The 16,158-nt window shown below is 49.6% G+C and overlaps 1 protein-coding gene across 1 annotated transcript; it reads left to right on the top strand.

Annotated features, from left to right (window-relative positions):
- Window positions 1–2,869: 2,869 nt before the first annotated feature.
- On the top strand, window positions 2,870–13,237 carry tmem38b (transmembrane protein 38B). Its single transcript, XM_067250954.1, is given in 8 exon segments — window positions 2,870–3,212; window positions 9,870–9,982; window positions 9,984–10,027; window positions 10,427–10,611; window positions 10,792–10,879; window positions 10,990–11,029; window positions 11,031–11,108; window positions 11,594–13,237. Coding segments are annotated over 8 exon segments (819 nt in total). The 5' UTR covers window positions 2,870–3,088; the 3' UTR covers window positions 11,741–13,237.
- The last annotated feature ends 2,921 nt before the right edge of the window (window positions 13,238–16,158 follow it).

Here is a 16,158-nt window from a genome sequence, read left to right on the forward strand (position 1 = left end):
CCAACACGCACTAAGACACCACACACACTATTCCAAACAGACTATTCCACTGCTACATACAGCTCAGCACCCTACGGCCAAACCAATGTGTGTGTGTGCGCGTGTGTGCATGTGTGCGTGTGCATGTGTGCATGTGTGCGTGTGCACGAGCCAGTCCAGATGAGTCTGAACCCTCCAATCCCTGCACCCCCATCATCATTCCAGCTGTGGTGTTTCTATATAAACAGGGATTAAGAGGACACCTGTGACTGCTGTTCCATTCCCCTCAGCCCCCTTAGCCAGGCTGTTCCATTCCCCTCAGCCAGGCACGCTGGGACGGGAGGGCTATTTATAGTCTGGCTTGGTGTGTTGGTGGTGGTCATCTTGGGTCATCATACAGTTGACCGTTTCCATCTCTGCTCATATTTGGTCTTCTTAACCTCACAGAGGAGTTTGGCGGAGGACATTTTGAGGTCAGGCTGTTTTAAGACCTGGGTGCTGGTACGGATTAGGGTTTGAAAAGGCTGGGGGACAGTATATGAGTCAACCAAGCTTTGTGTGTGTGTGTGTGTTATATGTAAACAACGTGCAATATTTGCTCTGCTGTCACAGGGAAGTGAATCTGAGGAGAGTTTGTTTCCTCTAGTTTCGTAGTGAAACTATGTTAGAAGCAAACATGCTGGTTGGGTCTTGGAGCAGTCTGGGCCTGTCAACAGAAGCCTGGCTTCATGGCGTGGTGGACTCAGGCTGCAATAACTCGCCCCATCCTGGTGTTTGGGAGGGAACAGAACTATCACTTCTGAGAAGCCCCGGGGAAACGGAGAATGTTCTGGGAAAACATAAAGGAGTCATTTGAAAAACGAGGAGAGGCCCTTCATGTGGATTTCAGGCGTGTTGTGATGGCGGGGTATTTAGCGTCAAGTTCAAACAAACAGCATCAACGTCATGATTGCAGAAGTGAGCTCTGTGAGTTTCGGCCAGTTGTACTTGCATGTTTTGTCCGAGTCTCTTGCAGCGATTCTCAATCTGATAACTCAATCTGAGTTGGTTGGCTATAAATAAAAGCAGCCTAAATTGCATGTGAGGATTAATTTTGAGGAAGCCAAGTTCCAGACTGTCTTTGTATCCCGTCTTCACAGGCTCAGATGGGAACACAGAGACGAAGCACTGAGGGTCACTGTCTGGGTCTGCATCAGGGTCAGTCTGGTGGTTTTAATGAGGCTTTGATGAAAAGACATGGGGAGATGGAGAGCCTTTAGGTCTGCTTCGAAACAGCACAGTAACTTAGACGTCATCTAAAATGGATGACAGCTTTTGCAGTTTAACCCTTGTTCTGCTTTCGGGTCACATGACCCAAAGGTTCATAACGAACCATCGTTGTGTTTACCCAATTTTACCCAATACAAAAACAAATAAAAATATTTTTTTTTTTTTACCTTTGCAATGTGGGGGGTCTGAGACAGCCCAACGGTTAAAAGAAAATTCTTCACTTTGTTTTTGTATGCGGTAAATTTGTCGCAATACGACTGTGAGTCACAATGACTGATGGGTCAGAATGACCCGAAGATAACACAAGGGCCAAAGGCTGAAAGACACTTTAGGATGGGGAAAGGATTTCCTAAGATGTCCTGAGGTAGCATTCTGTGTGCGGTAGAGTAGAAACAACATTCTGAAAATGACGTGTCACATCCTGTCTGCAGTCTGAAACATTGACAGGCAACATCACAACAATACAAAACAACACCTTTCATGTAGCAGAAGAAAGCCAATTGTTCACAGTGAAACCGACAGGAAGAATAAAAAAAGAATGTGACCTTCTGAGGTTGAAGAGGCCCTCCGGGAAACTATGTGTGTGTGTGTGTGTGTATGTGTGTGTGTATGTGTGTGTGTGTGTCTACACTGGAGAAATGTGTATGGATTCTATCAGCTCTGCTTTACAACTCTACAGCTCTGCATCACCACAGAAATAATTTACTGTTTTAGAATGAATGAAGGGAGAAAGAGGAGAGAGAGAGAGAGAGAGAGAGAGAGAGAGAGAGAGAGAGAGAGAGAGAGAGAGAGAGAGAGAGAGAGAGAGAGAGAGAGAGGGAGGGGGGTGGGTGGGTGGGGAAGAGAACAAGGGAGGGAGAGAGGACAAGAAAGCAGAATAAGGAGTGGGCAGGGTTATCGAGCATAGTGGTTTAGTTTAATTTATAACCCACTGCTATGCCTACCTCCATGCTAGTCTGTCAGCATCTCTGACCAACACACTGTATGGGCTGCCGTTGCCTCCTGGTGGTTATACCTTGTCATAACAAGCTCTTGCTGACTGCAAATCATACTTAGTTTTATCCCGTTTGAGGTGTCAAGTGATATACGTATATTGTTTGTGTACGGTATCAACAGAATAATAAAATAAGAGTGAATTCACAATTCCGACAACTGCTGGTCGCAGGTAAAAAAGTAAAACGTTGTCCTACTTCTCAAAACAAACCAAGCAATAGTTTAAATAAGCGATACAGTGCTCCACCTGGCGGACAAACCGATTCATAGCAAGTCAGCTTCATGGATGGTAGGACAGCACTTCCTCATTCAAATCATCCGATCTTATCTTACATTTATTTTCTCACGCAGAATCGATAGTACAGAAAGTATAAGCCTACAGCATGTGTGTTTGTGAGTTACTTTTGTGTGTATGTGTGCAGAAACACGTATGTGAGATTTTGTGGGCCAATAGCTTCCCTTTACAAGGCACACACACAGATCTGATTGGCGACTCCTCACTCTAATTCCCAATCAGGAAGCCCCGTTGAACTCACCCTCATCACAAAAATGGCGGACGTTGCTGGAATTCCGTCGTCGAGCTGATGTTGAATGTGATGATGCCCATCCCGCGCTATACAGATCGGAGGGTGTCCCGTGAGAGCTGCTAACCAGCTGTTGTGTTGGGCAGTTTGACTCTATAGAGAAACACAGCTGGCTGCCGGGGAGCGTCCAAAAGAAACTGCACGGTACAACGGATCGACTGCTGACTTCACTGATGCTCAGAATTGGACGGCTGCCGTGACTTCCACACCTAGTATTTAAAAAGATAGAAGCCTCTATATTGGGGGTTGCAGTGCAAAGAAGTATGGATTTGTTTGGGCTTCTGAATTTGGACGAACTGTCCCATGGTTTGGCGGGTCTGTCAATGTTTCCGTATTTTGACATAGCGCACTATATCGTGTCGGTGATGTCTCTGAGAGAACAGCCAGGTAAGCTAAAGTATTAAACACAAATTCAAAGGAACTAACATTTGCTCACATTTCCTACTCAAACGTTGTCAGTTTAGAACTCCAAATAGTTCACTTACTAGACTAGACTTATTTGACCGCGTATGATGACACATGTCATGACTACAGCTTTCGACTACAGACTCGAGATGACCTTAGTTCTTCTTGAAAACAATCCAAAATCTGTTGCTTAGCACCAGTTCAGTTTAATCAGGCCTACATCTATAAGAACATTAGTCTAATTAAAAGAAGATTTTTTTTAAATAGCTAGCCTATATTGTATTCCATTTTGTAGAACATTGTCTATGATTATTTATTTTATTGTCTATGATATCTGTGTGACAAGAGTATGACTCGCCCCCATTGATGTTTTTGTTGTTGCTGTGATATTAATAATCTTGAGCATTATGATTTAATCTGAATAATCTCCCAGATTTACTGCTACATGGACTGACACATGAATAGAGGCTGTAGCTTGCAGTCTGTGTGCCACTTTTGCTACACACATGCTGCACACGCTCTCTCACACACACACACACATGCAGATATACACATACACGCACACACACACTGTTGATCTGCACACACTTACCCACCTGTGGTCAGGGTGTGGTCAGACACACACTCACTACTGGGTGTATAGGAGGAGACTCCCCCATCTATGATGCAGTCGTGGAGAACATCCAACAGGATAGACTCGTACATTATTGAACAGCCATACCCTGCCTGTGGAACAAACTTGACCCAAATATTTATTCATGCCTCATATATTTCGGTACTCACAGTAAGACTATATATAGAACTTCACCCAACAATGTTTATCCTAGCTGTACAGTAGAAGCAGGGAAGGATATTTTATCTAAAGAGCACATGAAAGTCAAGGATATCCTCTTCCCTGTAATTAACTTAATAGCACTTAACCACTTTGAGTGATTAGCATTAGTCGAAAGCAACGACAGTATCTTACTCTGTATTACCCATGTAACCTATCTGACTCTGTGATATAACATCCTTAACTAACCATACTCCTATTGTACTAGAGCTCTAACTAGGAGACATAGTGTCTGTTATGTCACTCTGCTAGTAGAGAGAGACAGGTGGACTTTAGTACCCTGCATCGACCTTTACACACTCACACACACCGTCCATTGTGCTATTTTAGACAGCAGTGTGCCTCGCAAGGCATCTGAGTCATCCTGAACCTTTAACCCCCCATCCTCTACCCCCCATCCTCTAACCCCCAACTCAACACCCCAACACCCCTTATTCTCCCATCCTCTGTTCCTATCCATCTCTCTGTGCCCCCCCCCCCCCCCCCCCATGGACAGAAGGAAGGGAGGGGAGTGAGACCTTTGGTTAGTGTCCTTTAGCTTAGTTAGTTTGTGAGCGAGTGATTATGGGCGAGAGTAAGATAGAGAGAGTAGTGCTCCCCAGTCCCCCCACCGCCACCCCCCCCCCCCCCCCACTCAAAATATCCTGGGTTGGTCAACACAATACAGGCTCTCGTATCACGTTTCTGTTCAAGTGTAGCCCTCCGTGTAGAATACCTACTGTGTGTGGACTGTGTGGTCAGAGAACATGATTGGACGGGAAACAATGCCTTATCGAAGGGGCACAGGCTGTAGTTCCATGGTTCTCACGGTAACTTCTGAAGAGAGAAGAGGATCTTTAGATAACATGGTCATATATTTTCTAACCTGACCATAGTATTGAGATACAGACACAGTTCAGTCTAAGATGATTATATAAACCTAAAGAACATCATACACAAGCACCCCTGGGCGACAGACTTCAAACAATCTTTTCCCAAGAATGGAATGGAATGTTCCAGAATACACAGTTTCATCTTCCTCTCTCTCTCTCTCTCTCTCTCTCTCTCTCTCTCTCTCTCTCTCTCTCTCTCTCTCTCTCTCTCTCTCTCTCTCTCTCTCTCTCTCTCTCTCTCTCTCTCTCTCTCTCTCTCTCTCTCTCTCTCTCTCTCTCTCTCTGTGTCTCTGTCTCTCTCTCGCTCTTTCTCTCTTTTTCTCTTTTTCCATATCCTGTAGGTTCCCTGAGAGCTGTCTATATTTAGATAGAACTGGTGAGGATCTCCACCATGCTCTCCTTGACGTTACATTTTTCATGGTGATGACATGTATTCCGTTATTCCGTTTTATAAAAGAGCTCCCAGGTCTTACTTCCTGATGCTAACGGTTACAGGGCGACAGTGTTTATACTGAACGTTATTCATAACTAGTCTCTGGAGTCAGGGAGTTCCAGGGTAGAGAGAGGGTACCCCCTCCTTATTTTCCACGGCTGTCTTTTAATTGTTTGTGATGATTGTGAAGACTGTTCCCTCAGGGAAACATCAAAGAGTGTTTGGAAGCAGGCCTAGTTACAAGTGAGCAGCTCTGTAGATACAGGGTGCAACCAGGAGATCCAGGCTGCGTCTCAATTGTCTCCTACCAGCCTCATCTCGTCTCCTAAACATCCCTGCACTCATCTGAAAGGAGAGCTGGGAAGGAAGGGTGAAGGCCGGCCAAGGGGCCTGCGGTCCCATGTGTTGTGTTGCTATAGAGATGTAGGAGAGGAGGCCTGTCTCACTATTGAGATGCAGCCCTTAGTTAGTCCATGATTGCGATATTCCTGTGTGAGTGTGTGTGTGTTGTTGAGCTCAATCTGTCCCCCTGACTTGTTGAGTCGGCTCTGACTACTAAGACTACCAAGTAACACAACCAAGAGACTGAGGTTCTATAGAGTTTAAGACGAGCTTGCAGGCTAATAGAGAGAGTTGCAAAGTCTGAGCAGGCTTGTGAACCAAGCCCAGTTGGCTTATGGCATTCTCGACCAAGGCTCTCGATTAAGTGTCTCAAAACTAACAGTGGTTACATCATGATCGTTATAGATACTGTGTACAGAAATAATTGCTCAGTCGAACCACTAGATAACAGGCGCAAATTGGTACTCGCTTTTTGCTCTTTCCTGCTCACAAAATGATTGAACCAGGTTACCAAACGGTCAGCATGTTGGACAGCCTCTTCCTCTTAGTAATCATAAAAGCTGCGGACTGTTCTTTCTCACGCATGACCACAACCATTCTGATCAAACATCCGGTCGCATTGACTTCTGTTTGACATTACGCAAAGAGTTATAATCCCAGGGTCCATCTGGCCCTTTCCTCATGTGTGCACCGAGCGAGCGAGAGAGAAAGAGAGATAACCAGAGAGAGACGCACAGTACACACACACACACACACACACACACAGAGACAGAGAGAGACAGAGAGAGACAGAGAGAGACAGAGAGAGACAGAGAGAGACAGAGAGAGACAGAGAGAGACAGAGAGACAGACAGAGAGAGACATAGAGAGAGACAGAGAGAGACAGAGAGAGAGACAGAGAGAGACAGAGAGAGAGAGAGAGAGACACAGAGAGAGAGAGAGAGAGAGAGAGAGCATGTGAAATACCACAGCCCAGCTCCAGCTCACACCTCACGTCAGACGTCCTCTGTGGGCGTCTCGTTTGACTTGTAAATGTCCCGCTCGGGAGCGCAGGTGAGAGTCTGGCCGTGTCAGAAGCCATTCAAAGCGGTCATGTGACGTGATGAGCCTCACCGGTTCACACGGCCACTTCCTCTTTGGCCCGGCGGCGCTCATCCCAGCTGTCCAAAACAGGGAGGTGGTTTGGTGAACTCCCAGGCTCCTCTTCATAAGCAGTGTGCTCTCAGCAGGTAAACACTGCGTCTGGGAAGCAGGACAGAATGTGGGGGAAGTTTCCATGACCAACTAGAGAGTCAGACAGTTGCTCTGAATAGCTGGGATGTGTTCAGCTCGGTGGTTAGAGCACTTCACTGCAGATCAAGACTGCAGGTTAATGTCCCCCCAGTATGGTACATCGGGTTAAAGTGTCTGTTCCATGAATACCTTCTTATTATTTTAATACTACTACTGTAACTGTACCTGGAGTTTGTCTGTCTGCATGTGAAGTCCGCAGAGCACTGAGAGACAGGATCTCCGGGCTATACTCTGTAGTGCCACTCCAAGGCACGTGTGCACCAGGAGGAGTATAGTGTACTGGGTAAACTTCATCTTGAATTCATGAATTGTAAATGAGCCTCTGTATGCAGGAGTCTGTCTACTGCTCAAACTATTCTATTCACTAGTGCACCAACTCAACTCATTAATATTGGATTGGCAAGTAGACACCGTAATGTTTCCATTACTTGGAAAGACCATTTCCAAGTATTATAGACACCAATACATTTACCGGTAGATAGTTTTTGGTGAGCACCTTGATCTAGCAGCAAGGCCTGGTTTATATTCTGGACCAGCCCCACCTGCAGCCTTCACTGTCTGCTGCCTGGCTAGCTGGCTGCTTGCTGGCTGGCTGCCTGATCCTTACTAACGGCCCACCATTTCCTCACCCAGTCTCTCTGGAGCTAATCTGATACTCAGAATACTTACCTGAGAATCTCTTACATTTGAAATGATTAACCTTGAGTACAGTGTTTTTTCTGTTTTTTTTTTTTTTAAACATTGACTGATCCTAAACGGTTCCATCTGACCTCTAACCCCTTGCCTTTGTTTGCTGTAGGTCCGGTAGGCTGTCAAGTCAACCCACTATGTAGGCCCAGTAGGTTTGCCCGCCACAGTAGGGTACACACCCAGTCATTAACGCCCTGCTTCCTCTGCTGTTCCAGGTCATGTCTCTGCTAGACAGGTAGGCTCCACTCCTCCTCCGCTGAGCACTAACACTGTAACCATCCCATCTGCATGGCCCAGCTAGTCATCATCTAGAGTCCACATGATGCGGAGGAGGTGGTTCGGGGACCCCGCTGACCTGGTCAGGTTCTAAACGGACGACGCGCCTGCTGTAGGGACCCATCCCCCCCCCTCCTAGCCTCGTCCTGCTTCAGGGACCCATGCATGCTAGCTCCCCCTGGGCTCCCCCTGGGCTCCAGGTGGACGCCTTGTTCCCTAGAGGGTGCGGCTGGCATGGAGACCGCTAGGAGACCCTGTGGGCCTGTCAGTGGACAGGACCGTGGGCCTCAGTTGACGGTGTGCATGATGGCAGTGGGAGAAGGGCTGTAGTGGGGGTGTTTGGTGTTCTTGTGTTGCTGTGGACATAACAGGCTTGAACCACGGCCTCTGTTCACCGGGTGCGCGTGCGCTCACATGGAAGCTGTTGCATAACCAAGTCATGTGTGGTAAAGTGAGCAGAGACACCGCTGGGCTCACGCTCTGTCTCTCCTCCAGTCAAGGTTTTAGCTCAGTTCGATCATGTGGTGCCAGTTATGTAAACAGACCAAAGGACAAATGCCTGTCAAACCACTGTCCCTTTCCCTCCCCCTCTCGTAATAATCCTTACTTGCATTTGCATTTAGTCATTTAGCAGACACTCTTATCCAGAGCGACGTACAGTAAGTACAAGGACATTCCCCCGAGGCAAGTAGGGTGAAGTGCCTTGCCCAAGGACACAACGTCGGTTGGCATGACCAGGAGTCAAACTGACAACCTTCGGATTACTAGTCCGATTCCCTCACCGCTCAGCCACATGACTCCCTACTTCCCCATTTCCCTCCCCCCTCTGTCTCTCTCCCTATTTTTGTATTTTCTATATATCTACTCCTGTCCTCTCCTCTCCCTCTTAACTCCTTTAAACCAACTTTCTTTGTTCCCAGTGACAGCAGCAGTGTTGTGTGTTTAAGTTGTGCCTTGCAGATTTATCCAGGAGTCCCTAATCTGGCTCTAATCTCTCAGATTACCGGGCTGGTCCCGCAGGTCTTGGTTAGTCCTCGAGGCTAACACCATACAGGAACTGACAACGAGTACACACCCGGAAGGGCTGGTCTAACTGGTCTCCCTGGTAACCACCACTTCCTGTGGCTGGGCGCTCTGCAGTGTGAGGGTGTGTCAGGTCTCACCGAAGGGCGACGCTGTGCTTCGTCTAAGTAGGCAGGGGTGTGTTTGCTTGCCTGGCAAGGTGTTCAGTAGTTTTGTGGTTTCGCTGACCTTGACACACGTCCTGTTTTCTGGTCATGCACAGTCGATGACAGACGACTTGGTGTCCTGCTTCTTGGTGTAGTTAATGTTCACACTGACTGCCCCAGAGATAGTCTGAGGACTTAGTGTCGCCAGTGAGTTTTGCTGAAATACAGGGTTATCTTTACTGCGGGACACTGATACTAGTATCAACTCTGCGCTTTGCGGTTTAGGGGGCTTGGAATAAGATACGTTCTAGGACACAGAGAAGCTACAGACGATGTTCTCGAATTGAGATATTCTCAGCTCTCCCTCTGTGACACCAGCATGATAAGTGGACAGAGACCAGCGTTAACACACATTCATCTATCTAACCAGGAAAGAGAGAGTCACCAACAGAAGTTTCTCCTCTCGGGACAAACTGCTGACTGTGTGTGTGTGTGTGTGTGTTTGAACAGCGCATGGCAACTCACCCTCATGCGCGCCCACCTTTCTCATTGTAACCACCGATGTAGCTGCTGCTCATTGTGACAGTGTTGACATGTCGCCAAGCAACGACATGTCGCTACATGCCCCAGCAGGGGAGCCTTTCAGGAACGTGAGCACTGACTCACTGAAAGATGAAGCCGAGGATTCTGACCGATGATGATGACGATGATGGTGGTTGTGATGTGCCGCAGGCGTGCTGGAGGTGTCGAGGAGGAGCCCTCTGGCCTGCTGGTTCAGCTCCATGCTGTTCTGCTTCGGAGGGGCCGTGCTGTCCGGCCTCATGATGGCCGAGCCGCTCATCGCCCCCCCTGAACAACTCCACCAACGTCCTGCTGGCCTCCCTCATCTGGTGAGTCACCCCCCATGGGCTGGAGGGGTGGGGGGTGGCGGGGTGGTCTGCAGACGGCTGAGGTACACCCAGTGAGGTAAGGGCGGGAGTCCATCGCCGGGGAGGTGTCGTGGTGGGGGCTGAGGAAGCTGGAGAGGGGAAGACCCTCAGCCTTCATTGGACCCCCAGCCTGACTGAAAATCCCTTCGTGGACTTTCAGCCATTCGAGCACGGAGCTTTGCTGCCCTCTAGTGTGGAACGACCAGGGTGCCTCGTCGCAGGCTGTTCGCGGCGCCGATAAATGCTCTGTCATGTCGGAAGCAGGAGGAGTGTCGTGTTAAACAGCACCCTCGGCTGTTGAAATGAGGTAGTTCAGCTTCCAAAGGTAAATCCTCGATTGCGTGCATGTGTGTGCCTCAGGTACCTGGTGTTCTACTGCCCCCATGACGTGATGTACTCGGTGGCGGCGGTCGTGCCGCTGCGGATGGTTCTGACCGCCATGAAGGAAGTGACACGCACCTGGAAGGTGCTGGGCGGAGTCACCCAGGCACACAGCAAGTACCGAGATAGCCTGCTGGTCATGGTGGCTGTCGGCTGGGCCAAAGGTAACACTGCCCTGCGTTTGGATGTGTATGTGTCCCAGAATATACTGTACCCAACAGGGAGAGACAACAGACAAACAGAGAAGCAAAGCAATATATCTGCTCCGGCTGGGAACAAATATGTTATTATAGAAGATATATCCCACCTTTCCAGTAAGTGTGTGTGTGTGTGTGTGTCCCCAGGTGCAGGCGGAGGCCTCATCAGTAACTTTGAGCAGCTGGTCAGAGGGGTCTGGAAGCCGGAGACCAACGAGCTCCTCAAGATGTCCTAGTAGGTCCTCCTCCTGCAGCACGTCTCAGATCCCGCCCTGCTCCGGACGGGTCCCCTATCTCACCTCTCCTGTGTGTGTGTGTGTGTGTGTGTGTGTGTGTGTGTGCAGGCCCCACGAAGATCACCCTGGTAGGAGCGGTGCTGTTCTCCCCTCCAGCAGACCCAGTACCTCCCCCTCCAGAAGCACCACCTCATGCTGCTCTACACCATCTTCACCGTGGTCAACAAGGTCAGACACGCCCACGCCTGCTCTGTGGCATGAAGGTGCAGCGCCTGCTCTGAGGAGGCGCCCCCCCGCTCTCTCTCTCTCTCTCTGTCTCTGTCTCTCTCTCTCTCTCTCTCTCTCTCTCTCTCTCCCCCTCTCCCTTCCCCTCTGTCGCCCCTCTTCGCCCACTCTTCCTCTGTTCCCGGCTGTTTCTCCACGGCACGCCTGGTTTGCATCAGCCCTGTCTGCTTGCATCAGACATCCTCCTCTTCCTCTCTCTCATGTTCGCGTCGGCTGCTGTCACCTCTCCAACCTCCACCTTCTTTCATCTCATTCAAAACGCTTGCTTTTGTGTCTACCTCCCTGTTTGTAGTGTGGCGGTGTGTCGAGCCCCTCGCACACACACACTCGCGGCGCACACACACCTGCACGTAAGTCACACACAGGTGCACATACAGGCAAACACTCACTCGCCTTTCTTCATCCCTCTCTCTCTCTCTCTTCCTCAGACAAGGATGATGCTTACAGGCTCCTCCTCCTCGCCCTTTGCTCCGATCGAGTCAGCCGTGTACCAGACCCTCTTTGCTGGCTCCTCCCCCTACTCCGCCCTCACCTCCGAGGCCACGCGCCCTGCTGGGGCAGGCTCCAGTGGATAACGGTGCGCAGGCCAAGACCCTGCCCAAGGAGGAGGGCCTGAACGGGGCAGCGAAGGCCGCGACCAAGCAGAAGGGCTCCCCCAGGACCAAAGACCCCCCCGAGACCAAGAAGACTGACTAGCGACCACAGGGTGGGGCGGAGCTAACTAGCATGAGCTAAGCTAGAGGGGTTTACAATGCTGTTTACACTGTTCTTAATGTAGTGTTTATAGGGGGGTTGAAGTGCATGTGACTTGATTGGTGGCTGGTTGATTATTCTATTTATTTTTGCATTTATACTGTAGCACGATTCTCTGTTTTATTGTTCACTTGTTCTTTTGGCTGGATCCAGCACTTTCAGGCACCTCAGAAGATCTTTATTTAGTTCACTCAGTAATATCAAACCAATGGATGGTCCCCCAGTGTGTCAGACAAGTGAAATGTGGCCCAAATACTATGTTCCTTGACTGCTGGTTATTTTCATTGACCCTGGGACAGGCCTTCTATGCTGTTATCCACTGTGAGACTGGGGGAATTCTCCCTGTAACTGGGCTGGTCTGATCCACACATGCACACGCACTTGCACACATGCATGTAGCTATTTTCAGTCTTTGATTATTTATAATGAGTGGATTTTATGGAGCTACTTTCCTGCAAGATGATCATCTTTTTTCCTAACCCGGTGTTGATTGGATCTTTCTATCTGTAGGGTTTGGTTGGATGGGAGACCTGCTGATCTGGGAATGTTGTGGACCTATGTGTGTCCCTACTGTGCTCTGAAATGGAGGAATATTTTTAAAAGAGAGAAAAATACTGTCAATAATATATTACATTTATGTACTCAGAGGATTTATTCTATTTATATACTCAAGGTAACGGCACTTGTGAATGTAAGAAACTTACAAAGGGATGCTTTTTACTGTGTTCTGTTTCCTTGGTGGATGCTTTTACAATACTGTTGAAAATCACAGGAGTAAAATTTTTCACATGCACTTTACTACTGAGCATCTGGCTTCCTCTCTTTATTTCCCCTGTTTGTTGGAGCTCTGGAATCATTGCTGACTTTTGTTGTGTGTGTGCGCGTGTGCAGGTATGTGTGTGAGCGTGAATGGGTGTGTGTGTTTGTAGTCTAAGCAGGGTTTAACTACTGAGGTGGAGGAATCATTCCCCCCCGCCCACCATCATGGGAGACGGGAGTGTTGCATCATGGTAGCATCAGACTGCTGGAGACCTAGCAGCTGGGTTTAACCAGCTCAGAAATATCCCGGGTATCCACGGTGTTACAGCAGCCAGGGAACAGCAATTAGGAGGCCATCGAGAATGTGTGTGTGCGTGTGCGTGTGAACCCTGTGACCCTGGGGGAGTTAAGGCCACATTAACAGACAGGGATTATGTCCGCATTGACAGATGCAGGTGGATGACAGCACTCACAGAACCCTCTCAGACAATTCTTTTAATGAGGTCCAGGCCAGCACAACACACACACACACACACACACACAAGACACACACACTCAAAGGTCAGGGCATAAGCCAAGGGCATGGCATGCTGTATGTTAGGGTTTTTCATATCAGGAAACAGAACAGAACAACTTGCACTTTTTTGCAACCTTTATTTGGACAAACTAAGACCAGTTGAGTGCACCCATGTACTTGACAGTATTTGCAAATGATAGGTGCAAGTGAATGTGCCAGGTGTGGTTCTTGTGGTGTGGTGGTATGGAAGGGCGCAGGTACATGTTCTTGCCACCAGGGGGGCGTGTGGGGTCTCCTGGACGAGTGGGGGAAGAAAGGCAGCTGCAGGAGCACAGAGGAGACCCCTCTCCCTCCTACGGGAATGGCAACTGCCCACACACACACACACACGTGTGTGTGTGTGTGTGAGAGAGAGACACACACAGTCAGAGTGGCACGTCCCTAACAAAGGAAGAGTCCATCAAAACAGCACAAAGAGCTCCCAGCCACACACGCCCCCTCCCAGCCCCTCCGACCAGCGCAAACCAGGATGCTTTGTGCCTGTGTTCCTCTCCCTTCCCCTCCCCTCCCCTCCTCACCTTCTCTTATCTCTTCCTCTCTCCTCCTCTCTTCTGCCCGTCCCTTAGCCCGGCGTTGGGACAGACAGGGGACCTGATTCTCTCATGCAGACTGAGGAGCCTCTCTCCTCCCAGAGAGAGAGAGAGAGAGAGAGAGAGAGAGAGAGAGGGGGAGAGAGAGAGAGAGAGAGAGAGAGAGGGGGGGAGAGAGAGAGAGAGAGAGAGAGAGAGAGAGAGAGAGAGAGAGAGAGAGAGAGAGAGAGAGAGAGAGAGAGAGAGAGAGAGAGAGAGAGAGAGAGAGAGAGAGAGAGAGAGAGGGGGAGAGAGATAGATGGAGAGAGAGAAAGAGGCAGAGAGCGGAGGGGATGGAGGACAGAGTTGACCCCATAGAAGCACATGATGAGTGCAGTCAGCATGAAGCCTCCCAGTGTCGTGTCCACTCCTGCTCTTAACCCTGAGGACGCCACAACCTCTCCTCCTACAACTCCCACCTCAGTCTCCCGGACGGTCACCGGGTTTTTCTAGAAGGTCCCCGACTCTTTGACCTGTCCAGAGTTGCCTGTTCTGGTAAACATGGTCACCCTGAAACCAAGACAACAAACATCCTGTAAGGACCTGGGAGGGGGGGGGAGGGGGGGGGGGGGAGAGAGAGAGAGAGGGGGAGAAAAAAACAACGGGAGGAGAAAAAAGGAGGTAGGGTGGAAGATGAACGACGAGAGTTCAAGGTTCTCAGCGTTGGTGGGTGCACGTCAGGCCAATTATGACGGAGCAGGCAGTATTGTACACACACAGACACGCTCACACACGCACACATGCAAACACGCACACACACAAACACTGCTTCTCTCACGCAGAGTTGTGTGTCTGAGTGCCAAAAGCTAGCAGTCGTCGCTCCCTCGCCATTCAAACCTGACTTATAAAGAGCAGCTGTGAGGGGAGAATGAGTCAAACGGAGCTGACTAGCTCTCTGACTCGCTGGCTGAGGCAGGAAACAGGAACTACCAACAACACAGCAACAGTCGTTATTGTATCCTACTGGAGATGACCAGGGGAATACCCCAAACCAACTGCCTACTCTAGCTATCTGTAGCAATCTTGGATGTCAGCAAGAAACTTTTTTTTTTTTATCACCGCAAACTCTGAACTGAGTTCCAAAGGTTCAAACATCTGAGTCCCAGGAACAGCCAGAATAGGAACAAGCTGTTAATGAATGTTTTCGAATTTAGAATGTACATCAAAACTCAAGAGTCTTTTATACAAGATTCCACCATGTTCTAGCTCTAGAACTTCAGAGGGGTGTTCGAAAACAAGCATGCTGTCTGTTCTGTGGAACCTTCCGGAGGAGAGGAGCTCCTTCTCAGCAGGTTGAGGCTGAGCTGGTGCTCCTGGGATCTGCTCCTCATTCTACACTAGGTCAGGTCTTTAAGGAACACTTCTATTCATGCCAACAGCCAATGGTTAGTACACCATGTGCCTGTGTCACCCCCCCCCCCACCTCAAGTCTCCCTCCCTCCCTCCCTAACCACCTCCCCCCCCCCTCTCCTTTCTCTTCTGAAGAGACCAGATGGTGTGTGTTCTCTCCATCCTGACTCCTTTATTCAGGGTCTCTCTCTTTCTCTGTTTGGGCGGGGTTAAGTGAGTGTGTGTGGGGGGGGGGGTCCCTGAGAGGAGCGCGCACACACACACAGAAACACATCTTCATCAGGGGTCAGTATGGCTTCAGATACACTATGTTAAACGAATGTTAAGACTATAACGCTATTCTACACAGCTCCATGGGTGAAGGGCTGTGTGTGCTGTGGACAGAAGGTTCAAACACAGAAGGAAGACAAGAGGACACATGGTCCTGGCCTGCTGCTGTTATGTTCTTCAGATAAACCCCTGTGTGATCCAGGTCCTGTTTCTGTACTCTCTCTGTCCTTTGTCCCTTTCTTCTCCTTTACCTCTCCCTCTTTCTTTTTTTATTTCCCCCCTGGCCTCTTTTTCGCCTCCTCTCTTTGTCTGCCCTCCCTCCCTCCCTCGTCCCCCCTTCCCTCCCTCCCTCCCTCCCTCCCTCCCTCCCTCCCTCCCTCCCTCCCTCCCTCCCTCCCTCCCTCCCTCCCTCCCTCCCTCCCTCCCTCCCCCTCCCTCCCTCCCTCCCTCCCTCCCTCCCTCCGTCTCCTCTCCTCCTTCTCTCTCTTTCCCTGTTACTCTTCAACCCTCCATCCATCTTTCTCTCTCCTCCCCCTCATCATCCTTCCTCCCTCCCTCCTTACCTCCCTCCATCCCTCTCTCACTGGGAACCCACGTACCACGGAGGCCCCTCCCCTCGTGGCCCCTCCCATATGCAAAGCAGGTGACAGGGGAGACGACGGCGTCTACCTCACAAAGGCGACTGACAGGGTGTCACCTCCCTCCCCTCCTCCTC

This window comes from Osmerus mordax, chromosome 14 (genome assembly GCF_038355195.1).
Source record: "Osmerus mordax isolate fOsmMor3 chromosome 14, fOsmMor3.pri, whole genome shotgun sequence".
Lineage (NCBI taxonomy): Eukaryota > Metazoa > Chordata > Actinopteri > Osmeriformes > Osmeridae > Osmerus > Osmerus mordax.